Below are 26,865 nucleotides of genomic sequence, written 5' to 3'. Positions count from 1 at the left end.
GGAGGGGTTCGTGAAGGACTTTCTCCTCGGAGAGGGACCCCATGTTGAAGCTGGAGAAGGCTGTGAGGAATCAGCTCCCTAAGGAGGAAGGAGCAGCAGAAACACCGCGTGGGGAACTGACCCGAACCCCCCTGCCCCTCTCCTGTGCCCTGAGGGGGAGGCGGGAGGGAAGCGATCCGGTCCCGGGGACAGGGGAGGGGTGGGGAAGGAGGTGTTAAGATCTGGTAGCTTAAATCAGGTTTTTTTTCCTTCCCAAGTTGAGCCTGTTTTTTTAACCTTTACAGTAATTGGGGAATGGAAACCTCCCTGTCCTTGTCTCGATTAACAAAGCCTTTGGGTGGGTTTTCTCCTCCCTGTCCCACAGAGGAGGTGTGGGGTGAGTGAGCAGAGGCCTGGCTGGTACAGTACTGGGTCTAAACTATGATAAAGAGGCCAAGCTTATCAGCAAAGTAGATGTGATTCTGTGGAAGCGTATTTAAGAGAGGAAAAAAAAAAAAAAACAAAACAAAAAACTGCCAGGAGACCTGCAGGAGAGAGAGGAGTGGGGTGTGAGAGAAACACCTGTGCAGATACCAAGGTCAGTGTGGAGGGCTGGGGAGGAGGTGCAGGGACAGAGCTTCTCCCGCAGCTCATGGTAAGATGGCTGCTGTGCACCTGCAGCCAGTAAAGGATCACGGTGGAACAGACGTGGACCTGCAGCCAGAACGACCCTGTGCCAGGAGCTGTGGCTGCACCCAAAGCAGGCCATGGCTGTGGGACACCCATGCTGGAGCACTCTGCTCCTGAAGGACTGCAGCTCAGCTAAGGGACTCATGCCAGAGGGGTTTGTGAAGGACTCCTCTCCTGTGGGAGGGACCACAGGCTGCAGCAGGGCAAGAGTGTGGGAAGTTCCCTGAGGAGGAAGGAGTGGCAGAGCCAAGGTGTGACAAACTGAACACATTCCCCAAACTGAACACATTCCCCATACACTGAATGGATTCCCCATCTCCCTGTATTTCCAGGGGTGGTAGATGATAGAGTAATTGAGAAATTTGAGCCTGTGAAGAAAGAAAGGGAGAAGGAAAGTGTTTTTCAGATGTTTTCACTTCTCATTGTCATACTCTGTTTTGATTGGTGGCAAACTAAATTGATTTTTTTCTTTTTTGTTCCCCAAGCTTAATCTGTTTTGCCCATGGCCATTGTCCCGAATGGGACAAGATAGAAGAGCAGGTGTATATGTATAAAACAGAATTTTATTGTAAATAATGAAAGATCTTAAAAGCTAGACTAAAAAGTATAACCATGACTGGTGAGAGAACCCTCCCTGTCACTGTTTCCACCCAGGAGCTTTTCCTTATATTTTCTGCTCTCTATCCCACTGTGGGTGAGGAATCAGAGAGCAGGCCCAGTGGTGCTTTCATGCTGGCTTGGCCTAAACAAAGTTACCCTCTAGTGAGTTTTTTTCTTTGTTTTCCATTTATTCCCAGTTTCTTTGTGCACAGACATACAGAAAACGCTGTAGGACACACTGGTTCATATGCGCTGGCGCATGTATTTATTATCAGGAATATATTACACTTATCTGTACATCATAACTGAAATAATACAAACTCTTCCTGTAATCATTAGCCACATAGTAAACGGGACCACAGAACTCCTGCTGCCTGGGAAACTGTACAGAGGCTCCTCAGCGTGTCCATGGGACACAACCACCATCAGTGCAGAGACATAAAATACCTGATTTTGCACTTGATAGTTTTTCCTTTCCTTCCCCCCCCCCCCCCCCCGCCCCCCATCACCCCAAGTCTTTGCTGCTGTGCATCTGCCAAGGTAACCTCTGTGCTGGCAGCTGCAGGAGGTGCTGTCCCACTGGGGACAAACAGTGCTTTCCTGCAGAAATCCAGAGCTTTTTCCTGCATCTTTCCCAGCCCTCCATGTCCCCTGCTCTCCAGCTATCCCATGGCTGTCACCTGCTCCAGGTGCCAGTCTGTGAAGACCCTTCAGATCAGCCTTAGGAGGGTTTTATTGCTGCTGCAGCCTTCTGAATTGAATAAAGATTAACTAAATCTAGGGTCTCCTTTTTAAAGACAGAAGGACAATAAAACTCAGCTCAGTGCTGGCTGTGTTCCCTCTGCTGCCAAAGGCCACCCTGTCTTGCAAAACAGGAAAGCCCCAGTGGCAGCCCTGGTGTTCGGGAAGTTTCCAGCCCTCCAAAGGTAAAAGCTTTCCCTTGCTCATCTTCAGGTAGGGACAGCCAGGGAAGAAGGATTCACACCGCTGGGAATGCCAAGCTCACCCTACATGGTAGCAGCTGCCTGGTGAGAGCAGGAGTCACTGGCTCAGCCATATACACTTGGGGTTCTCCATCCCCCTCCACACCTACTCCAGCATGCAGACACAAGGAGGGACAGGACAGAGGAAGAGCAGGAAAAAGGAATAACCTTTTCAGGGGAAAAAAAGTCCATGTTTCTGGGCTTGCAGCAGAAGGAACCACTCTTCACACCCCTGCAAGGATGGGTTGTTGGGTCCCTTCCGGTCAGGCAAAACTTCCTGCAGCTTTGCTAAGCATCGGGCAGGCCACAGAGGCCATGCCAAGGAAGAATCCAGTGAGAGGCAGGATTGGGAGGCAAAAATTAGATGGGGAAAGAGATTGGCAATGACACCTAATGATGGTGGAGCTGGAACTGGTCCCAGTTTTCCCATCATAAAACCCCCAGTCCCAATTCACTGCTGGAAGCATCTCTTAAGTATGACTTTATACCCAAAAAAAGTGATATGGAAAGCACCAGAAATAGAAGGAAAGAAAGAAAAAAAAATTAAAAACCATGGGCTCAGCCAGCCCACCTTGGGCCAGTAGTGTGTTCTAGTGTGTATAGCACGGAGAAATTTAGATAAGGAGTATGGTAACCCTGACTGTATCATCTCATACATTTTAAAAAAGGGTAAAAAGGAGGACCCTGGAAACCACTGACAAGTCAGCCTGACTAGGCTGGTGCCCTTCTCTGATGGAGTGGCTGTGTTGGTGGATGAGGGATGAGCAAGTGGTGCTTTCAACATGGGCTTCTGTAAGGCCTTTGACACAGTTCCACACAACATCCTTATTGCTAAATTGGAGAGATAAGTGTTTGATGGATGGACTGTTCAATGAATAAGGAATTGGCTGGATGGCTGCACCCAAAAGCTTGCTGTCAACAGCTCAGTGGCCAAAGGGAGACCAGATAACAAGTAGTGTCTCTCAGGGGCCTCTGTGGGGACTGTTTAATATATTTATTAATGACATATGTGGTGGGATTGAGTGAACCATATCCTGGGCTGCATCAAAAGAAGCAAGGCAAGCAGGTCAAGGGAGGTGATCAGTTCTGGAGTCCTCAGCACAGGAAAGACATGGACCTGTTGAAACAGGACCAGAGAAGAGCCACAAAAGTGATGAGGGGGCTGGAGAACTTCTCTGATGAAGAAAGGCTGAGAAAGTTGGTTGTTCAGCCTGGAGAAGAGAAGGCTCTGGGGAGACCTTATTGCGGCCTTTCACTAATTAAATGACATTTATAAGAAAGATAAAGACTTTTACCAGGGCCTGTAGTGATAGGTCAAGGAGAACAGTTTAAAACTGAAACAGTGAAGGCTCATTAGGCATTGGAATGGGCTGCCCAGGGAGGTGGTGGATTCTCCATCCCTGGAGGTTTTTAAGAAGAAGAGACTGGATGTGGCACTCAGTGCCATGGTCTAGTAACCACAGCAGCAGTGGATCAAGGGTTGGACTTGATGATCTCAGAGGTCCTTTCCAACCTGGATGATTCTGTGATTCAGTTGGAAATAAGGAAAAAATTATTTACAATGAAGGTGGTGAGGCACGGGAACAGGTTGCCAAAGAAGCTGTGGGTGCCCCATCACTGGAAGTGTTCGAGGTCACGTTGCATGGGGCTTTGAGCAACTAATTCTAGTTGAAGATGTCCCTGCCCATGGCAGAGGAGTTGGACTAGATGATCTTTAAAGGTTCCTTCTAACCCATATCATATGATCTCATGGTATTAGAGTTGTATTGGTGGGATGAAACATGACAATGCAGTAGGTATTGCAGGTTTCTGTGCATCTAGCAAGTACGAAACTGATTCAAAATTGTACTTGGTAAGCAGGGGCTTAGTGTGCACACGTGGGTTAGGTATCTATCCTACTTTCAAGCTGGACTTGCTGGACACACTATAATCTAGTAATGCATTTCAACAGTAATAGTTGGTGTGGCATCATCTATTCTAACAAGATGCTCAATTTACTCACAGTTTCATGCAAAAGTGGCTACAAAAATAAATTTCTCTAAAAAACAGAGGAAAAAAGAAAATCACTTTTTTTTTTTTTTTTTTTAACACTGTGGAACAGGCCACAGGTGCTTCAACAGTGATTGAAGCTGCATCTAAGCTGCAGTCTGTGAATCCTGAGTACATCCCAGGAAAGCTGAAACACAACTCCCATCTGAGCATCACGGGAGGGCTGTGCAATCCCCCTCTGCTCACAGGCAGGAGAGCCACCCTTCCCTCAGTGCTCTCACACCCTGGGGATTTGCTGCACCTACCATCTCCCACCTACTTTCACATAGGTGCTCAGAGTAGGAATGTATGCAGGCTCCTTCTTGTTTAAATCATACTCAGCTTTGTGGTGGTTTTTTTGTCTTTTTTTTTTTTTTTCTTTCTTGCTAGCAGTACCCACAAGGGCCCTGCAGCACAACTCACCCAAGCTGCTCCTCAGCCTCACCAGCACCTCAGGTGGGGTCAACCCAAGCCTGGGTGAACTTTTTTTGCTTCTAGGCAAGAAGGTAAAGGTAGTTTAGCTTTTCTTTTCCATGAATCTCTGTAACTTTGGGCAAGCTTTGGCAAGATGAAATAATATACATTCTTTCTTTCCATATATATATATGTATGTATGGAAGGAAAGAAATTCTGACCTCATTAGCAGATGTGTTTTCTGCTGAAATTTCAGATGGGAAGAGGCTAGAGCCACAGCAGGTACCCAGTATCTCATGTTAATACTGCAAACCTCTTGTCCAGCAAAGGTCAAGGATGAACAACATATTTCCTCCTTGAAATAAATAAAAATGGACAGAAATCTACAACCAGAGATTTTGACTGTATCCAATCTAGGACAAGGTAAAACAAGGTAAGATCCAACTAGGATTTAAAGACACGATAATCGAAACACATTAACCATAACCTCTATCAAATTTGCTACAACCCTCAGGTTTCTCATCTCTAGCCTATCTCCACTTACAATATCCATGCTAGGAGTTAAAAAGCAGTGAGTGGTATGGGGATCTTATCTGGTGTTCAATGCAAAGGTGATGGTTTCAAAGGCAGTACTGTCTCAGAATTTCAAAGTCGCTGGTGTTCATGTTACATAGGGTACCACTTGGTGGACATTTGGAAGGCGCTTCTACTTCTGTGTAATTTTCTTCTAGGTTGGGTATAAATATTCCTGGGAGGCTAAACAGAAATGCTTCTCATTTAGATACAAGTCTTAGGCACGAGTTAGAAAACCGCTGACTGTAATGAAAATATATCAGCACTTAGTAGTATCCAATAATATAAAAAAATGCAGAACATCTTCAACTACATACATATGTGTGTGCGTCTATATATAGGTATAAAGATACAATACATACGTGTATATAAACAGAGACACATATACAGAAATATTCACAATTTGAACTGTATTTGAAACTAACCTGAAATACTGCAGCAAAAGTTCACTCTGATGAACCGTATTTTCCAAGTTTTGGCTCTAACCATAGTTAAAATTTTAAAACATCAAACTGTAAGTTTTGCTATCCTAACTTTCTGCTCTCTCAGATTTTTAATGTCTTTTTGGCTACCAACAGCTTATCGACATGTCAGAACCAAGGGCTCTTATATGGGGACTGTAAGAATACCCTGCCTAGTGCAATGCTCTGCAGCTACTGAGCATGCTTGCAGCCATGAATGCTGGGCTCCTGTTGATGGTGCTGCTTCCTTGGAGGGTAACATTTAGCAGATGGGAAATGCATAAAAGGCAGGGACCTTTGGCATGGTGGTGCCGAATCATCGCCGCAAGGTTCTGACTTTTGCTGGAGAGGAGTTCCCTGATGAGCAGCGGTACAAAGAAGTGGATGGTGGGGGTAGAAGCTTCACAGGGCTCACAGCCTCTCCTTCCTGCAGCTTCCAGAGGAGCTCTTCGTTTGTCCTGCTCAGCTTCTTCTTCTCCTCCACTTCTTTCTCAACATATTCTTGAAGATTGGCGTTCTCCTCTGACAATTGCCTGGAGAGGGAAGCAGGGCAACACGTGAGGGGCATCAGTGTGGAGATGGTGGCATTAACACAGCTGGTGCTGTACAAGGGGATGTACCAGGCAGGACCTTGAGCACCTCCCACCATCCCATTCTCCTATCCTGATTTACAGGCAACTTAGGGTTTTATAGAAATAAATGGGGAGGCACCTAACCTTCCCCCCTTAGGTATTTCCAGAGTTTAGCAACAGCTTGGATGTAGATTTTGGGTGAAATTCTTCTCAGGTCCTTTTCTGGAAGACCATAGCAGCTGTCATGGCCTACTGGTCCACTGTGTGTCATCAAAAGTATGAGAGGCTGAGGTGGCATTTCTGATCTTGTTTAATGTTTTAGAAGAATTTTTTTAGCTTCGGTTCCTACAGAAGTGGAGCAAAGGTGAACAAAAACATGTCTGTCCTCTCCCACTCCCCTAACAGTTTTGAAATATAAAGCAGTGGCTAGTAAAGTGGAAAGATTAAAACACATAAGTCAGCAGAACTTTTCAGAAAGCTGCCTGCCTGGTTAGAGGAGAAAAAAAAATCCTGTTTACGTTCCTAGTGGGGAACCAGCTGTGACGTGAGTTAACAATCTAACACGCCCAAGAAAGTCCACGTGGGAGCTCACCCCCGAGGAATAACTCCATAGGAGAACTCTTGCTACGTATGGAATTACTTTTTTTTTCCATATTGCCTAACACAACAAGCCATAAAAATTATGCACAAAGCCCTAGTACTTCCTTTTACAGCCAGATTTCACTGAGCCAGGGTGTGGGGAAAGAAAGCATGTGCCTTCCTTACATTTATGTGGCTGTTTGTGTGTGACTGGCTCCAAGATGGTGAAGCTCATCTGGATATTGAGGACAGGTCAGTCACACCAGCAGAGCCATCAGAGCACAGTGAAGGGCTCAGCTACCTCCTCTGCTAAAGGATTTGCAGCACATCAAAATCATGGAACACACAGATATGTGGCCTTCCTTATGTTAAAGTAAAAACCCCAATAAAAAAGGGATTGTTAAATAAAGCAAGCAGATCAGGACGTATGTACTCTTTCATGAGGAAATAAGCTTTTCTCCTTCTGAAATAATTGTCAGTTGGCCAATTAGGAACTGCAACCTCCTTTCAAGCTCAGAAGCTTGCAAATATCAGCACAAACCTTGTTATGACAGTATTTTGCTCAATCCTGGCTCTGAGTTCTTCATTCTGCTGTTGCAGCATGATGATTTTTTCTTCCAGTTTCAAGTTTTTTTCAGCCTGCAAAGAAAGTAGGTTTGCTAAGTTTGAAGAAAGCCCGATACCTGATCCAAGAAGATTTGATTTTTATCTTTTTCTTTTTATATATATATATTATTGTTAACAAATTTAAAATTTGAGGACAGATGGAGGTGTTCATCTGGACTGCAGCTGAGACTCGGAGAGAGGTCTGACTCCCACCACATCATACTGGTAGACTAAGAGAGGTAATACCAGAGCACTGAGCTGAGGCAGAGCTGGATTAGCCCTTAATTCTAACTGAGGAGGTTCAGGGTCTCAGTCTCTCTATTTGTCTAGCACAAATAAAACATCTTCCTTGGTGCTCCTCCCACAACTTTCATCCCTTGGGAACCAATTTTACAATCTGTTATGGCCTGGTGGCACTTGGGGAGCATGGGGTTGCCCAGCATGGAAAGGGCACTGTGGTGTGAGTGGTCTCTCCAGCAGTGAAGGAAGATTGCCAGGTGGTATGATGTGCATCACCCAGCCTCTAGGATGACAAATCCCTGGTTATGGGGAGGAAAGAGTTACCCACAGGGCAGACTGTGCTCAGCAGCAGCCTTAGACTGCTGCTGCATCCCCATGAAGTGAGCTGCCCTTTTGGAGGTGCTTCTCTCCACTGCTGGCAGTGTTGTCTTAAATGACAGGCTTAAAGCAGACATTTAACATTAAGCTGTAATTAAGTGAAACGAATCCTATCTCAGGTGTAGGCAGCTTTTACCTGGGACAGTTCAAGGACAGAGTTTGAGGATGTCAGTAGCAGGATATCACAACATCAGTAAGGTGTTTATGTGCATGTACCACAGCCTTGGATACCCCGTTGTTCCCAAGTTTTGAATTTGACATACTTTATCACCTTATTTCTTGGTTCTCCAGAAGGTAGAATTATGCTCAATTCAAAACTTTTGGAAGAAAACAAGGAATCAAAAGGTAACCGTATCTCTGTGTGCTCGGTTACTGAATTTTCCAACCTAAAGAACCAAATATTGTGCACTGGAGTAAGCAATAACTCATACTTTATGGCAGAGGCATGAGTTTTATGCAGTGGTTTTCAGCCTATGCAGGTAACTGTAAAGGATATTCCTGATTCTCAGATAACCTGGCATATCCCAGTATATTTGTAGAGCAGAACAAGGATTCTGGTCTCAAACTGAAATGTTCTGAGAAAGGAATCACCATCACAGGCACCTTCCTCAGTCATTTTAATAAGTAGTAGCTATGCCAGCATGAAGCATGGGAGAAGACCTGTGCATCTCCTTCCCTCTCCACTGCAACCCTCACTTCTCTCCTGCTGCCTTCGTTTCCAGGCTCCCTTTAAGCAGCCAAGTACCCAAGCCTGACTGTGTTTGAAATGCCCTCCTGCTCCCTTATGAGGCCCCCCATCTTCCAGAGCATTTGGAGATTCCCTGTAGATGTTCTGGAAAAAGGCAGGATCTTTAACCAGAAAGCACTTGTGTCTTTGGACCATAGTAGCCTCAGAGCTTTACTCTTCTGAAGGGCAGGAGCAGGACTGTGTGCTTGTATGTGGTTAATCAGCAAAAACCAGGTAAATGATCAGGAACCATGTATGCTGTGGTGGGATATTTTTTTCCCCCAGTATTACACTACAGTGCACATTTTCAGATGCTGGCTTAGCTCTAGGGGCAGTGTGTTGGAAGGAGCACAGTTAACAAGCCTCAGTTGTAAGGAGGCACTTTACATCCACTTACTCAAGCATCTGTTCAGCGAAACAATAATCTGAGTTCTCAAATTTCCCTGTAAATGGAAACAAATCTTGCTGAATGCTGTGCTGAACTCAGCTGTCCTGGCTCCCCAGCTGAGGCAGTGCCTCATCCTGTCACCACACTAGATGTTTACTGTCACTGTAGGTTATGCCTTACAAAATGAATCCCCTTTCGAATAAAAATTGTAACTGATGGCAAACTGCTGAGCTCTTTGTTAGGGACCCTCACAAGCAAAAGCTGAGAGAACAGCATCGACTGCTGAAAAGAATTCCTTAAGGTTTGGAGGGAGCTTTCCTAATGGAAGCCTTGCTAGGAACTTCTTGCTGAATATTTCTAATTCATACTCACATCTGAGAGTTCCCTTAACACCTGCATGAGCAGCTTCAGGACACACACAGCTCAGTCTTCCTCCACTTGCTCTCTGCAGCCCTAAATGGTTACCTCCCATTTATGAACCTCTTTGACTGTGTCTTGTCCCAGCCTCATGTGTTTTCTCACCCCTTTTAAGTCCATCTGATGTAGCCAAACTTTTACCCTTCCACCGCTACGATGGAGGAAAAATGACAACTTACCTGCTTTTGTAGCTCCATAATCATCTTCTCCTGCTGATGAATCTGATGATTCTTCATTTCCAGAACATGTTTTAAGCTTTCCAGGTCTTCTTCTAAGTGCAGATATGGAGCTCGTTCAATCTAGGAAATATACCAGTGATCTAGATACCTCTCAGCCACAAATGCATCTTCAGCCATAAGATAAAGTGTCCCCAATGTACCCAGTGGTACAGGAGTCCCAGTGATGTGAAAACTGGGCTAGGCCCAGCCAACAGTAACTTTCCCTTGACCAGCACCATGGCTAGAAGGATGGGATGCCAGGTTGCTCAGCAACTTCATTCCTACTAATAGCTTGGGAACTACATAAGGTGTTTTATGATTGTGTAGGGATTTTGGCTCGGGGAAAGTACAAACACAAAACTGAGGAAACTGGACAAGAGGGCTGGAGGAGAAAGCTGCAGTGTTGAGCCTTGCCTGCACTACTCCATCACAGTGCCTGTTAATGAAGATCAGACCTGGTAGGAAAAAGTTCCTCCTCTGCTTGAGAACTTCAGATGTAGGGGATACTAGGGTTCAATTCAGGAGCAAAAGAAATACTCTGAATCATACTGAAGAATTACTGTCACTGACCTCAGCTGTTCTGGATTTTCTCCCTCTGTAACTCACTCCAGTGAACTGCCTGGTGGTACTTGGCATAAACATCACCGTGACACAGCAGAATTTCTCCTTTCATATTAATTAAATACTGTGGCAGAGGTGGAAAGAGGCTGATGCTACTTGTTACCCATAGACAAGCCTCTATAAAACATTTGCATTCATTTCATAAGGAGCTATCTCACCTACAAACTCACTGAGCCCCTTCTTCACCTCACTATTTTCATTGACTGTCCCCTCTGTCACGTTGATACAGCTGCCCATGGTGCTATATGGTGCTCAATGAAGTGTCCAGAGTTAAAAGTAAACTCTTTTGCACAGTCATTTCAGGGTTATTTCATTTCAGATACATAATTGCAACATATTTCCTTGCACACCATAAAAAGCAGCATGGCCCTAATAGACCGCAGTTGAATAAATATTTCATACAACATGGTCTGTCCCCTGCAAGTTCAAAAAAAAAAAAAAAAAAAGGAATGCAGTGGATATCAAAGTATAGACAGCAGCAAGGACACAAGGACATAACAGATGGAGTTAAGAAAATGTTTTGGAAATGCTGGGTGAAAGAATAAAGAAAAGGATGAAAAGGATGTCAGGTCCGAAAATTATGGAGCTGGTCTAACACTTCTGACTCCTCAGAGCTCAGTTGTGTGATGGGAGTCATACTTAGAAACATGTATCTTGATTATGTAGCTTTAGTTGCCATCTACCTTCAGTTGCTCCTCAGTGTTTTTCTTCAGAGCCTCTTCAAATCGGTCTGCTTTGTCCTTAAGAGACTGGTTCTGGAAGGTGAGGGTGTCTATCTGGTCCTGGAGGGGAGACACACCAATGAACACACCATCCATGTTGTCACCCCTTTTACATTCACAGAAGCTGTCAAGAGGATGGGTGTCAAGAGGATGAGGCCAATCTCTTTGCAGTGGTGCCCAGTAATAGGACAAGGAATAATGGGTTTAAGCTAAAACATAGGAAGTTCCACCTCAACATGAGCAGAAACTTCTTTACTGTGAGAGTGATGGAGCCCTGGAACAGGCTGCCCAGAGAGGTTGTGGAGTCTCCTTCTCTGGAGACTTTCAAGAAGTGCCTGGATGTGTTCTTGTATGGTCTGCCCTCTGTTACCCTGCTTTGGCAGGGGGGTTGGACTCGATGATCTCTAGAGGTCTCTTCCAACTCCTAACGTTCTATGGTTCTGTGATTCTAATTTAATCTGCACTGTGAAACCACCAGGGGAGCTGAACAAGGCTTTGAAACCCCTGCAAGGTGGTATTTTTTACATAAAGCCACTTGAACTTAGAGTGGGATTTTTGATAACTCAGTGCCTCAGGGAATCCTGAAATCCCTGCAATGCCTGTGGTTGGCTGACACTGGCTGGCACATGAAATATCTTTGATGTTAAATCACCCCATCACCTTGGGCTGGATGAGAATAAGCATGCCCTTCCCTAAGAAACCTGGCACTGGTGTGGTCCCTGGCATCTGAATGAGGTGATAAATATCCCATCCCTGCTTCCTTCACCTTTTTAGGCTTCTAATGTGGTAACAAGCAACAATGAGTGAGTGGTGTGGACTTTAAATGATCATTGCTTCATCTCAGAGCTATACACAGGAGCAGCATGTTATTTTAAGCAATCATGTATCTGTTACCATTGAAGGAATTCTTGTTACCTCACTATATACAACATCTGTAAATGCCACAGTTGCTGTGAGACTGGTATTCTTATGTCTTTCATATAAGTAATTTATTGTCTGTAACGTCACATCAGTGCTTATTGCAGAAGTGCTGACACACCTCATACTGCCCAGCTGCATGAGAAGAGCAGTGAGAGTTGTGTGCAACAGGATGTGCCAGTCAGTGATTTCCAGAATTGTAAATCCTCTGTCTATGAAATCAAACAGAGCTTGCATTATTTACTGTGGCACCTTTACTTGTTCACACAAAATTTCCAAACTTAGCATGAATCACAGGATCACACTTCTACTCTCCCCTCCTTGGAATTTCTTCATCTGGAGAGTGAGAACAGTATAGAGTTGTTCCAAGGATTGAAAAAGCCAAGACAAATTGGAGCTTGGTGTTACATAGTGGCATGGGGGAGATGAGATGTGCAGGGCTGACCTTGGCCTGGCTGCACAGCAGGGCCAGCCCTGGGGTGTCCCTTATCAGGAATGGCACTTCCCTCCCCTGGGAATGGAGGTGTGTCTACACCAGGACTGTCTCCCTGATGTTCAGGCACTGGGGAGAAGTTTAAAGCACAGGCAGAGAGCCAGGCAGGGAGAGGTCAGTGGCACCATGAAGACAAAGTGATGCTCACAGCCACAGCAGGTGCTGGAGCTCTCCCCAGCAGGAAGGGAAGGGCTCATGTTTGCTCCTTGTGGTGGGACAGCAGTCAGCAGGGTACAAAGGACACTCCTTTGGCTTTATCCATCTGCCTTTTTCTCCCTTTAGGTTTGCCTTCTCTCTGTCTCAGGTAGCAGTTTGCTGAACCAGCCAAGAGAAGAGAACAACCTGAGGGGCCACCTTCCTGCTACACCCCAGTTTGGACATGCAGAGGAGAAGAGGTGCTATAGCTGGCAAGAGGCGAGGGGCTGGTGCTCTGGCAGCTGGCACCAGGGCTGGGGCTGCCCCCTCAGCTGCTCCACGACACTGTCATGGGGGTGGGAAATAATGAAACTGCTAACCTGGAGTGATAGCCGCAGTTTTTCAAAATTCTCTTCTAATTGTGCCTTTTCCAGTTTGTGGGTAGCATTCAGGTCTGGGGAAGATACACAGACAAGACATTGCTAAGTGAAGTCCAGCAAAGCAGGGTCCGAGAGCACAGACATCATGAGCCAAGTGCAATTTGGGATGCAGTTTTAGGAGGTTGAGTAGGAAACTGCTAGTGATACACTACATGGCCTTAGGTGAATTGTTTTGAGGATCAGGATTTCCTGTTCTTTCACTGGTTGCAGGCACCTCTATTCCTACATGAACAGATTCTGATTTTTCATAACTGATCTTTCATAAGTGAGAATTCTCAGCTCCAGGGCACTGATATGAAAAGAGTCAGTCTGATAATGGGTCATTATTAGTTCAGAGCTAAGTATCCCCAAATCACATATTTTAAAATCAGATATATTAAAAAGCTTGGGTTGCAATTTTTGGGGGGGAGAAGGGATGGGAGAGTGTGTTTGGGGTGGGGGGGGGAAGGGGGAAAGGCAGCAACCCAGATGCACAGATGCAAATGACAGTGCTTCTTCAGGAGCTGTGGCAGACAATCTGTGAGGTTTATGTCACTACTGATGCTGAAAGACCCTGGATACAAAAAAGTCCTCTACCTCTATTACACGATTCATGGTTTTCACTTCTAGAAAAACTCACCCTGGACTTAATAATCAGAAGTTTTATAACCAAAGTGGAATCAGTGGCATCAAATTGTCATTCAGTACTGTAGCAGTATATTCCTTTTTAGCATACAGACACTGCCTGTGTCTTTACCCCTCGTTCAATGGGCTTCTGCCCTCCAACAATTACTCTCTGGTCTCAAGATCAGCAGTAATAATACCAATTCTCTACTGCCCTCCATATCTTACACTGCAGCTGCTGCAATGCCTTCTCCAGGCACAGGAGGGCATTTCACACCCGCACCAGGAGGAGGATGCACAAACTTTGGCCGCTGGAGTCTTGATAAGACACAGCCAAGTTTTATAATCATAAAATACTAACGAAAACTGGCAGATAAGAATATCCCCAAGCAAGGATCAGCTCTGGGGTTTTTTTAAAAATTATTTTCAAAATTTAGGAATTATATTCTAGATACCATCTCTGCCTACGGGAAAGGAGAACAGGCTGTTCTCAGCTTACTTTATGCTCTGGACTGTGTCTTTAATTGACACAGTGCAGAGCTAAGCAATACTGCTCAGTCTGGGGAAAGCTGTGAGAAAACTCACTAGAGATACTTAAAAATTAGATCCTCATGCCTATGTGTGAAAAAAAGAGGGAAAAGAGGGTGATTGTACAGATAACTGTTGAATGCCAGCTAAAGCATGTAAAAAGACATGGTTTTATATAAACTGCTAGGGAGGAAACAGCTCTTTATGCAGCATCAAATCTCATGGAAAAAAATTTAAGACAAATAAAGGTAACAGTGCTGAGGTGCAGATTCACACCCACGTGAGGCTACACTGTTGCTACTGAAAATTATGAATCCTTTTTTAAGAAGCAGTGTAGGCATTCAAGCACCAAAATTCAGAAATGTTCAATGAGCTCTAGACTCCTGAGGACCTCAGCATTATGCTCTTATAAAGTCTGTGTGTGAAGTAAGGTGGAATTTGGACTCCATGGTAAGTGAGCCACAGACAAAGCCTCATCTTTGGTCCAAAGACTTCTCAGATATTCTCAGGTCCAGGATAGATTCTGTCCACACTGTATGCAGCTCTCCCTTGCCCCTATCTTGAATCTGGTGGTTCACCCCATGTGAAAGCACTTGACCAACACAAATTTTCTGCATCATCTGCTGTGGAAGAAGAAAATCCAAGATTACGCAGTTTTATCCCAGTGCTAATTCCTGCTCTGAAATAACTCTGTAGCCACTGGGCTGCCTTTGGCTCACCTCGAATCTTGCAGTCATTCTCATCCTGCAGCACTGTAATGGCAACTATGTGGTCATTTTCCAGCTGTAACATTGCAGCTTCATGGACAGCTGTGATATCTTCCACCTGTTCCAACAACAAGGAATGGAGAAACGGGTGCAGAATGAGACACACTGTGGCACACTGAAAAGCCATTGCCAGAGAGCCCCAGTGACCTGGGATCTACTGAGCACCTGGGCCAGTTTCCCTCATTATGGAACAGGAATGTTGACACCTGGAGTGCTACTGTGTAGTCACTGCTACTACTATTACCATTCTTTTCACTTAATGCTGATAAAAGAGGTACATAAGAAAGCAAAAGGCAAAAACCACCCTAAAATGTAAAGCAAAGAAGTCATTTATGAAATCTCAAGATTCCATTAATCTCAGTTGTATTAATGACCTGACTCTCTCTGATGGTCAGATAAAGGTGAACAGTTCTGAACTGTCCTGGTTTTTGTCTTCATGGCACTTTGCTGCAATGATTATTACTGCAAGGTTTTGAATTAACCTCCATGGGAAATGCCTATGAATTATTCATAGCTGTAAAATATTAATTTCTAGAGAAACATTGAAATTATCAGTCTGTAATGCATTGCAATCTATCACATTTTTGCTTGAAAAGAAACATCCTACAACATCATCAATATCCAAATTCTTATGTCCTCTCGAATTATGAATTTTTAGCCTACATCCAATAAGCTGACAAAAAATCTGGCAGCACCTTTTTCAGTGCAGTCACAAGAGTTTTCAGGACGGTCTGGAAGTAGCCAAAATGACAGTGAAGACTCAGAACTTTTTCCCCAACTCATATTGAGGGCAGAAAGTGGTGGTCCTGCTGCTGTGAGGTTTGCAACAAACCACACCACACACCAGACTGCACACAGGCATCAGGGGAGCAGGGGATGCACTTGGGAGATGGCTGTGAGCAGCTTGATGGGTTTGGGGCTCCTGCAGTACATGCCTTGGTCTCAAGGCAAAGTGAGATCTGCAATGATGCTGTTTTGATATAAGAAAATACAGTGAGAGGTGGTAATCAAGGTTAAGTCAGTGGTCCAGAGCAGCTGCCGAATGCAGTGCATCAGTTTGCTTTTCTGGGGTTTGTGATCACATTGATCTTGTTCCCTACATTTATCACAGCATTTGTGATACCTGGCAATGCAGAAGATCAAACTATTTTACTTTTACAGTGCAGCAGCTGCTCATTGCAAAGTGACTTGACTTTAAATGACTTTTTTTGCTCACTGTTACGTTTAACAATAGTAGGAAGATACTACAGCTGAGCACATCTTGACTGGAATGTATGATATTTTGCTGCATTTAGCTGTCAAACTTATGCGTTAGACAACCCACCTGAAGTAAAATTTTCAACTGTACTGGAGAAGGAATGATCTTAGGATGAAGGATGGGCATTTAACGTGGAATTTTAAATTATCCAAACTCATTTTCATAATAGTATGGGAGACAACTCAGTGTGCAGAACGGTTTCCAAAACAATGGGGACTCAGCTTGCTGCTACATTGCATGAGAGAGCAGGGAAATAAGAGCTAGATGACCCCATGGGCTCTTTAGCTCACATGTTAGAAGTGTCTTTGCTCCAAGGCTGGCTGGGCCTAGTGCTGGGTCAACAGCATCAGTGCTGAACTCCAGTCCCTTGAGCAGGCTGGTTGGTTTTGGCATGCTCTGAGCATGCACTTCTCCTCTTCCTCTGAGCTGGGAGAGGGAGCACCAGAGGACTGCCAACCCTCTGGGTCAGTAGCTGTTAGGGATCCTTATTCCTCATGTGTCTCAGTTCCTAAACTAAGAACATTTTACTGTTTTCTTGGTCAAGAAATATTGTTGGTGATCAGCTTTCTAACCTGGACTGTCAGCCTGTTCCAGTCCAAGAGCACTCAACACCAGATGAGTTTACAAATTAGTTACCATTTTTTTCCTGTCAGAATATTCTATTCTGACATATCTATTTCATATCTGTGTCTATATCACAAATTCATATCACAAATTCTATATCACAAATTTCATATCTGTGTCTATATCAATCATATCTGTGATTTCATATATCTGACATATATCTATTTCATTATCTGTGTCATCTCTGGTCCCCTCAGTACTGGTATGGTCTACTCTTCAGAGAGAATAGGTGAAGACTGACCTGATCCTGATGCTGCAATTGGAGTTGCTCCATCTGTAGCCTGTGCTGCTCCTGCAGGCACTCCCTCTTGCTGTTGCACTCCTCCTGCAGCTGCAACTCCAGTGCCTGCAGCTCCTCCTGCTGCTGTCTCTGAAGCTGCTTCATCTCCTCTTCAAAGTTCCTCTCCAGCTCTTCCTTCTCCCTCTGCAGTTTCTTCCACCTTGCTATACTGAGGGCTGTGGAGATGAGACCATAAATGTCAGGCTCTGAACTCCTTGGGAGCAAACAGTGGCATCAGAGATCTACTGGGACATCACTGAGCACAGTCATTCTTGCTGACTCTGAGGGATCCTAAGAATCTGAACCATCTCTTCACCATCTCTGAACCATCATCTGAACCAGCTCTTGCTGTGTCCTCTCTCTGTACCTCTCACACACATGCATTTGTTTAAACTGAGGCCCTGGCAGAGTACACAAAAGCCCATGCAAAACAGGGATCTGATGAAGTGTAATAATAATAACAATAATAATCAGGATACCCCATGGACCTTCAGGGTGACTGGGTGTTGCCTCCTGGACAGCACAGTCTTGGGTCCACAAATCAAGGCTTTGGGGCTTCTACTTTGCCTTGGATATGAGAAAGCACGTGAGATGATCACTTGACACAAAGCCTTTCAGCTGGGATAGAAGATTTTCCTTATCTCCTTCCTTCAAGCTACAGTCTTGGCTCAGTCTCCACTTCAAGCAATGTCCCAGGAAGGTGGCAGATGCATGTGATCTAGGGGCAAATCCTGTGCACATGTTGTGATTTGCCATTTGACAAGGAGATAGGTCTCATAGATCCCATTTTCCACCTGTTAGAAGCTTCTTACACCATAAACCTGTCTTTTTCAACGGTTCCATTGAGGGCCTCTTGAATCCTCTAATGCACACTTGATTAAAATATTTTTATATTCAAACCACCATCTTGTGTGCTTCATGGAAACAGAAATGGTATTTATAGGCTGGTACTGAAGGCAATCAGAAAGTTTTACTCTTATGAACTAACCCAGGGACCATGTCTCTGAATCCACAACCATGTCTACAGCTGGTTTCAGGAGGCGCAACTCTAACAGTTCCAACAAGTCAAAGATATTTGGTCTATTTCCCCATTTGGTTCCTCACCTATATTGTTCCCCAGGTCCCAGGACAGAAGTGTCATGAATAACTGTGTACTCAGCCTTTTGCTCTGCTAAAGAACAGTTGCAATCAACCCAGATATTGAAGAACTGATTCAAGTTGGATAAGGCCAGCTGGAGTACATTTAGAGAGAAAGAGTACTCACTTGCAAAGATCTAATGAGCAAGAAGTGATTAAAATCATCATGATCATTACATTTGGAACAACACTAGAGAAAAGGGGATGTGTTTTTAATGCCACTGGTAGACCTGATTATTTTTATATTAATGAGAGACTACTTATCAAAGTGACAGAGACAAGCCAGAACTACAGTTTGGTTGTAGTCAAAATAATATGCTTTGTAGATTTCCCTTAAACTTCTTCAGAGACTCAACTGTGATTGATGCTGTCCAATAAATGACTGTAAATAAAGTAATTTTTTAAAAGTCAATAAACTAATAAAGTAAATAAAGTCAATTTTTTAAAGAATTTTGCAAATTCTTTGTTTGCAAAAAGCTTGGCAGAATGTGTACAATATTATAGACCACACAGGTTCATATGCTAGTGAGACCAAAACCACTCTCTTTTAGTACTAGTGAGCCACTCCAGTAGCATCCAGAGCCCCAGTTTGTTTTGCTTTAGAGGCATCAAGGAACTGCATTGATGAGAACCACTCTTACAGACATGGCATTTGTCATTTTACCTTGTCCACAGATTTAAAATAATGGTTGTTTCACAGAATTTAATTCTATAATTTTCTCCTGAAGGAAAACAGGCTGTCCAGCAATTTTTGACCTAAATTAAATCCCACTACCATTAACCTATGTATGGGTATGTACCAGGGCTTGTACTACTGATGAATTTTTTCCCACCTGATGGAGTTCAATACCTGTACATGTTCACCTTTTTGTCTATCTCTACTGGGAGTCCTTTTACCTGGACATGTTGTGTCTCAGGGTTGTACAGACATGATTACTTCTAACAAGCAGGACAGATCCCAGCCACTCTTGGTGCCCCTAAACATCATCTTAATGTCTCCCACAGTAAAGGCTTTCTCAAGAAGAGGTGGCCTGTGATGGCTCCTCTCCTGTATGTATGCACACAGGACCACTGGGGAAAGGACCATCTCACACCATCTTTCCCTTGTCTGAGAAAGGAAACATGTACATATCTATGGCTCATCTCCCTTCTAAAGCAGTACAGCTCAGCTGAGACCTCCGTCTGGTTTTCTGGAGTTTTGGGGTTCTTCCAACAACTGTCTCTATGTACTCCACCAGGACTCCATTTTGGGCAGAGGAAGTGCATGGCTTCATGCACAAGAGCAATGCTAAGGGAAGGCAGGGCAGTGATGTCCTGTTACTGAACATGCTGCTTTGTGACCCCCTAACCAGGCAGTCAGATATACCCCTGGCAAAGCTCTCCAGCAAAATCACCAGTGAGTTGTCTTCACTTCAAATGTACAAATGTGGTATAAATGGAAGCAGATCCTTCCTTCCTTCCTTCCTTCCTTCCTTCCTTCCTTCCTTCCTTCCTTCCTTCCTTCCTTCCTTCCTTCCTTCCTTCCTTCCTTCCTTCCTTCCTTCCTTCCTTCCTTCCTTCCTTCCTTCCTTCCTTCCTTCCTTCCTTCCTTCCTTCCTTCCTTCCTTCCTTCCTTCCTTCCTTCCTTCCTTCCTTTCTTCCTTCCTTCCTTCCGTCACCCCAACTTGCAAAAGCACTTATGAAAATGAAAGCACTCAGCTGTCTAGAAGGAGGTAGGGATTTCAAATGAGAAGTAGGTGTTCAATGTGGAGCTTCAGGTGTGCCCTGCATAAAGAATGCACCAGTGGCAATGACTCCTCTGTGAGAGGTGTGGAGATGCAGAGGAGGGATGAGAGCAGCCATTGGGGAAAAACTGGAAATGCTGTTTTGCTATTGCTGCAGTATCCTTGGATCATGGGGACAATAAAGCTCTCTGTAAAATGACAATCAGCCAAAACATTTTAGAGGGGCACAGCAGGGAGCAGAAGCTGTTGGGCATCAGAAAAGGGCTCAGCTGAGCTGTTCTGCAGTGGGTTGCCATGGGCAAGGAGAAGAGAAAGCACGGGGAGGATCTGTAGTTCTGCCCACCTCGCAGGGGATTGGCTTGACCCCTCCTTTGCCTCCAAAGTCACCCTCTCACCTTATGGCACAGCCTGTGCTCCAGAGAAGAGCAACACAGCTGGTGAAGGGTCTAGAGCACAAACCTTATGAGGAGTGGCTGAGGGGAACTGGGGTTGTTCAGTGTAATGAAGAGAAGGCTGAGGGGTGACCCTACTGCTCTCTACAACTATGTTAAAGGGGGTTGCAACAGGGGGTGGGGTTGTCTCTTCTCACTAGTAACTAGCAATAGGATGAGGGGAAATGCTTCAAGTTGCACCAGGAAAAGTTCAGGTTGGATATCAGGAAAAACTTCTTTACAGAAAGGGTTACCAAGCACTGGAATGGGCTGCCCAAGGAAGTGATTAAATCACCATGTCTGTGTTTAAAAATCATATAGGGACATGGTTTAGCACTGGGCTGGCAGAGCTATGTTAGTAGAGTTAGGTTAATGGTTGGATTGGATGATCCAATTCTGTGATTTTATGATTATAAGGAGTGACCCAGCACCTGGGTTCCCACATACTGGGAAAGCTGAGAGGTCTCCCCCTTCACAGCCCCAGTCATCAGTAGTTGCACCAGCTTCTGGTATTGTGTCCTCTGCCCCACTGGTCCTCTCTCTATGTGCTTTTCCTCCTCTCCATTTGCCCTGGGGCAGGTGAACCCAATATCACACCCATACTGGGGAGATTTATGCCTAAAAAAACTTAAGTCTCTTGGCTGAAGCCAGCACAGAAGGCCACTTTCTCTCTCAAGAGTTGCAATGTCCTTGTACCTTTCTGTTTCTCCTTGCTAGATGAGAAACCAAACAGGAAAAGTGGTGCTTGCAGATACACAGGGAACACACAGACTGAAGGGGACATTGCATTGCTGTCTTCCAAGCAGGAAGAGACCTTAGAGATATCAACAAGTAAGTTCTGAGCTTGGTGCTCTTCACTTTGTAGCTGAACTGCATAACATGCAAGCACACTCAAGTAAGAGATGCATTTCCAGTCTGTGCAACACAACATTCCCAAGTTCCCAGTTCTCATCACATTATCTTTTCTCCTTGCAGTGGTAGTACCTAGTCTGAAAACAAAGCAATGGATTTCTGAAGAACCATTATTCTAGAAAAGGTGACACAGGAGTAGCTCCAGTGTGTGTAGTGATGGACCCATTTCCACTACAAAGAGGTAAAATCACTGTTCCTTGCAAAGCCACAAACCCCCTTGTTCCCGGGCTTCAGAAATCACTTTATTGCATGTATGCAGATTCCCCATGAGCAGGTCACAGGGAGCAACTGCTTTTGTGTAAAGTGAGAAAATCCCTTTTGCTTCTACTACTTACCAACTTCATCTCTGATCTTTGCAAGCTCGACTTCTAACTCCTTTATTTTCACAAGGTCATTTTCATTCTGTTTAAGGAAGAAGAGAGAGAAATATGTATAGATATCTTAGACAAGCACTTTCACATGTTCATTTAGTAAGTCAAATTGCTTTGGAAGGGATGATTGTAATGAGTTTATTCATTTTTTAAATCAAACTTAGGAGCCACGACTCACTGGCTATTAATACCTTGTATCTCTGTGAATGCATCTACAGATACTTAGGCACAGAGGACAGCAAAGAATACTCTTTTTACTCCTTTTTGTCTAAAAAGACAAAAGACATTGGTACGTTTCATCATTTGGTGCTTAATCTGTGTGCTATTTATCACTGGGCTGTATGTAAAGGATGTTTTTATTAATTCTATTAGAATATTTTACTTTATTTATGCATGTATTTAACCTCCTCTAAATACAGTAATATCCTCACACAGTCAAATCTGCAGGGCAGATTACTGTACTTAAACCCTTCTAGGCATGGTGGACATAGCCACATAGACACTACTAATGGCCTGATATTCATGTCTCTTTCCACATTTATTCCTGGTATTTTACTGGTGATGAAGGACAGGAGTTCCCTCCCTTGACCTCTCTCAAAAGAAATATGAATACTTAGGGAATTAAAACAGATGAGCTAGCCAAGAAAATCTATTGGAGTTTTGTTTAGTACAGGAAATCTCAGCATAAAGTTTCAAGCATTAGGACACTTTAAATTTGAACGTATCCTGACTCAAGGCAAAGGATGTCAGTCTGCTAGGAAGGTCACCAGTGATTAGCAAAAACTAGATCAGGCTACTATAAATATATGCTAGGTTAGAAAAGGCCAACACTACAGAAAAATCATATTCTAGAGATAAAGCAGTGAAGTAGCAAATGGAATTAAAAGGAGTCCTAGAAAGTAAATATTTCAGGAATAAAGAAGCAAGGCTAATAAAAATCTAGGTCATGGAAATAATTAGTTCAGCAGCAGGATACCTAACAGATAGGACAGCAAATTAGTCTTATCTTACCAAAGTGAAAGTGGGGAAAAAATATTTCAGAGCTTAATGTTTCTGTTTATTTCCCTGCATCTAATTTTTAACTCTGTTAAGAGAAACGAAACAACAGATTTGTTTTTTGTAATACCAGGAAAATCGGAATCTGACATTTTGTAGAATTGTAGAAAGGTTTGGGTTGGATGCAGCCTTAAAGATCATCTTGTTCCAACCTGCCTGCCATGGGAAGGGACCCCTCCCACTAGACCAGGTTGCTCAAAGCCCCATTCAATATTTAATTCAAATTACCTTGAACACTTCCAGTGAGGGGGCAGCCACAGCTTCTTTGTGCCAGTGTCTCACCACCCTCACAGTGAAGAATTTCTTCCTAATGTTTAGCCTAAATCTACCCTCTCAGTTTGCAGTAATTACCCCTTGTCCTATCTGTACATGCCCTTGTAAGAAGTCCCTCCCCACCTTTCCTGTAGGCCCCTTCGGGTACTGGGAGGCTGTTATAAGGTCTCCCCATCCCCAGAGCCTTCTCTTCTCCAGGCTGAACAACCCTCTCAGCCCTCTTCATAAGAAGACAGAAAAATTTAATCCTTTACACACTGCTATTTTGGGATTATTTCTACTAGCTCCAAGGGACAAATTTTCTGGGAAGTTTTGCTGTAAACTGATCAAGTGAACTGATTTAAGAGCTCCAGGTGACAGAGGAGACCCCGGTAATGTGTGCATCTTTCTTACACAGTTATGGAAAGAAGCCAGACATGCAAGGCTGGGCTCCCCCAAGCAGTCAGTGCCATATACTGCTGAGTAATGCACAGGGCTTGTGTGCCAGGACTGCAGAGTCCCTAGTCCAGACTGACTGCATTAGGCTTAGAATAAAATGGAGTCAGTTGTTTTGAGTGTTTTGGGTTTTTAAAAGTAATATAAAAGCTATAAAACAAACCAACCAAACAACCTCCCCCCCAGAAAAGGTCTAGATAAATATAGCTTGTTATGTTAAAAAAACCCACAATGTAGCCCTTCAGATAGGTTTCCAAACCAACAGCCTTACAGAGATAAGGTTTCCCTTTTTGGAGAACACCACTGCATCTGCCCGTATCTTCTGTTTACCTCACTGGAGTAATTTTAAGAAGTGTTCTTGACCGATTGCCAGGACTGGTGCCCTTGAAGATGTGTGCATAGGGATGTACTGCATATGGGACTTGCAGATGGGAAGCACCCACTCAAATTACCAGCTCCCACAATTTGAAACAAAAGCCACTGGCAGTGAGGAAGCTCTCTAGAAATCACTACCAGCTCTTACAGAGAGGCAGAACACATTGGGATTGTTACTGTTCTACTGGCATGAAGGGCCAGAGCAAAACTGGATCTGATGTGAGAATGTAAAGTTATCAGGTGAGATTTTTATAGGTCCAATGTCAAAACATCAAAGCAATTAGAAAATTCGTATGCATGCAAGGAAAAATCTGCCAAAACAAATGTGTGAGAAATAAAATTAACAAGATGTCCCATTGAATTAATCAATTTTCATTAATATTTATCATCACAAGTCAAAAAGAAGACAGAGGAGGCAGGAACCTTTGCTGCCCCCTCTAATGTTTTGTGTCTAATGACATAGGAAATCAAATGAAACAAGGAAGTAAGCATGGAAGCCTGGAGTTACCCCCACAAATCTACATGTCTCTCATCTCTGCCAACTTAGATGCTTGCTTATGTTCTGAGACCCAAATATACATACAGTATCACCACAAACACTTCCCAGTTTTCTACAATTCCTCCTAAAAATATGCACTGGACACAGATCTACACAGATCTGCTGTGGCACTTGTTATTAAAACTGCTCCTTCCACGTATCTTTTCTATATCTAATGCTTTAATCTTTTTTTTTTTTTTCTAAGAAAAAAAGACTGACCTGCACATGGTGCTTAGTCACTGTTGTAATTTATTCAGATTTCCCTAGGACAAGACCTTATATTATCATTGGAAAGAGAATCATATATCTTGGGAAATCTCTTGTACTGATAAATATTTCAGACAAAACTTGTAGAAGCAATAACTGAATCCCACCACAGCTGATGTTTAAAATAATCTATAATCTTCTTTCCTAAAAGAGGTGTTTTGCACTGCTGTTTCAACCATGCTATTAATCAGGTAATCCTCCTTCACAATACTCTTCAGGTTAAAGATTACAATCACCTAGAAGCCCCTCTGTGACTGTACTTCCACAGGTTTTATATTAAGACCTATGTATTTTCTTAAACTGCATAGCAGCATCTCATGCTCTCTTCAAACATTTTGCTCGGCAAATGGGAGACACAATCAGCTTTTCATTAGAAAGAATATATGCATATTTTAAAAAGACAAACCTTAACAAAATAAACTTCACAAGTATGTGTTTCTGCCAAGATATTTTCCATCAAGCATATTCAATGCATACGTTCATTGTCTCCCTCTTCTGTGTATACTTAAAATCCAGGCAAATTTCCAGGAGAACAGCATGAAAAGCTCTGTCTCAGAAATGTCTCACAACTTCCCTCAGACATGTTAACTCTCCTAGCTATGTAGCTATGTACTTACCTCTGCACTGATGTTTGTTACACAACCCATTTTAATGCCTGGGAAGCTGGTTGGTTTAGCTTCACCCTGACATAATAAAACATATTGCCTTCTTTCATGTCTCCTAGACTGGAGGATCAATTCACTGTCAGAAAGGAAGATCATTACAGAGGCAAAACCTTTGGACTGCTGGAGGTTAAATAATCATCAAACTTTAAAACTCTGCAACTTTGTTTTTAGGGTTTTTTGCAGTTTGTACTCTCCATGGTAACTAGAGGTGTATGAAAGGTAGCAAGACATCATGACAACTGAAGATAGAGATGCAGAATACACATACAGATCCATCTTCTGAAGATACAGAAGATACCAGTGGTCCCTCCTTGTTTCATGAAAATCCAACCCTTACACCTAGACTGCAGAAGAGAATCATATTAGATATGATAATAGATTCATTGAACTGTAGAATCAAAAAAATGCATTAGGTTGGAAGGGACCTCTAAAGGTCATCTAGTCCAACTCCCCTGCAGTGACCAGGGACATTTTTAACCAGATCAAATTGCTCAGAGCCTGGTCAAGCCTGACCTTGAATGTCTCCAGGGATGGGGTCTCCACCACTTCTCTGGGCAACCTGTTCCAGTGTTTCACCACCCTCACAGTAAAGAACTTCTTCCTAATATCTGATCTAAATCCACTCTAAGACCATTGCTGCACATCCTATTGCTACACGCCTTTGGAACCAATCTCTCCCCAGCTTTCTTGTAGGATAACATTATGCAAGGCACTGCAGTGCACCTGAAAGCAACAGCTAGACTTGCTCCTCAGAGCTCAGCACACTGTAAGTGAACAGGAGCATCGCTTCCCTCGCTGCCACCCCGGGATGTGCCGCTGGAAGCATCAGCAGCACAGGCTCGAGCGCGGGAACGGCTGCATTCCTGCCCCTTCCCTAAAGGATCAAAAGAGGCAAAAGTACCGTCTCCTCCTCGCACGGAAGGCACGACAAACACTTGGAGCAGCATCTGCCCATCCTGCCAGGACCGCGACCAGCCGGACTGCCACCAGACTTGCCCTACTCCTCCCGGGCTGCCGGGCACCCCGGCGGTGCTGCCAGCGGAGCGAGCCCCAGTCCCGGTTCGGGTGAGCGGGTCAGGGAGGGAGTCCCGCCGGCGGCTGCCCCGGCTGCAGGAGATCAGCGGGTGCGGGGCAGCCTCGCCCCCCGCGGAGGGCTGCCCGCTCCCCTCCCTCCCTTGCTGCGCACCGGTGCCCTTGCTCAGGCCGCCCCGGAGAGATGTGGGACGGCAGCTCCAGCTGGCAAAGGGTTGCCCAGAGCAGGGCAGGTCCAGCAGCGCCATCGCAGGAAGGTGTCGGGCCGAGGGACGGCAGGGAAAGGTGTGGAAACTTCGCAGCCAAAGCCCCAAACACGCTGAAATGCGGGACTGAGCCTGGGCTCTCAGCGGGAGGCGGCCCGGCCCGAGTCTCATCTTCATGCCGCATTTACAGCCATCGATCAC

General features: G+C 44.3%; 1 protein-coding gene and 1 long non-coding RNA gene across 3 annotated transcripts in view; one reads left to right on the top strand and one right to left on the bottom strand.

Annotated features, from left to right (window-relative positions):
* The window catches only part of MTUS2 (microtubule associated scaffold protein 2), a 285,443-nt gene that overhangs the window by 5,210 nt on the left and 253,368 nt on the right, over positions 1 to 26,865 (bottom strand). Inside the window, exons 9-16 of one of the 2 annotated variants that reach the window (XM_071736559.1) lie at positions 21,782 to 21,848; positions 17,204 to 17,418; positions 15,033 to 15,138; positions 13,123 to 13,196; positions 11,158 to 11,256; positions 9,815 to 9,934; positions 7,421 to 7,518; positions 1,512 to 6,261 (exon numbers count right to left, since the gene is read on the bottom strand). In XM_071736559.1, the coding sequence (XP_071592660.1) occupies positions 6,045 to 6,261; positions 7,421 to 7,518; positions 9,815 to 9,934; positions 11,158 to 11,256; positions 13,123 to 13,196; positions 15,033 to 15,138; positions 17,204 to 17,418; positions 21,782 to 21,848 (996 nt within the window). In that variant the 3' untranslated portion in view covers positions 1,512 to 6,044. Of the gene's footprint in view, positions 1 to 1,511; positions 6,262 to 7,420; positions 7,519 to 9,814; positions 9,935 to 11,157; positions 11,257 to 13,122; positions 13,197 to 15,032; positions 15,139 to 17,203; positions 17,419 to 21,781; positions 21,849 to 26,865 lie in introns of those variants that run through there. The other variant, XM_071736550.1, reaches the window with a different exon arrangement.
* Positions 21,533 to 26,048, top strand: LOC139792845 (uncharacterized). Its single transcript, XR_011724408.1, has 2 exons — positions 21,533 to 21,627; positions 25,598 to 26,048. It is a non-coding gene; the product is annotated as an uncharacterized lncRNA (long non-coding RNA).

This window comes from Heliangelus exortis, chromosome 1, assembly GCF_036169615.1.
Source record: "Heliangelus exortis chromosome 1, bHelExo1.hap1, whole genome shotgun sequence".
Lineage (NCBI taxonomy): Eukaryota > Metazoa > Chordata > Aves > Apodiformes > Trochilidae > Heliangelus > Heliangelus exortis.
Note: the sequence above shows the minus strand (reverse complement) of the source record. Positions and strands in the feature narration are given on the sequence as shown.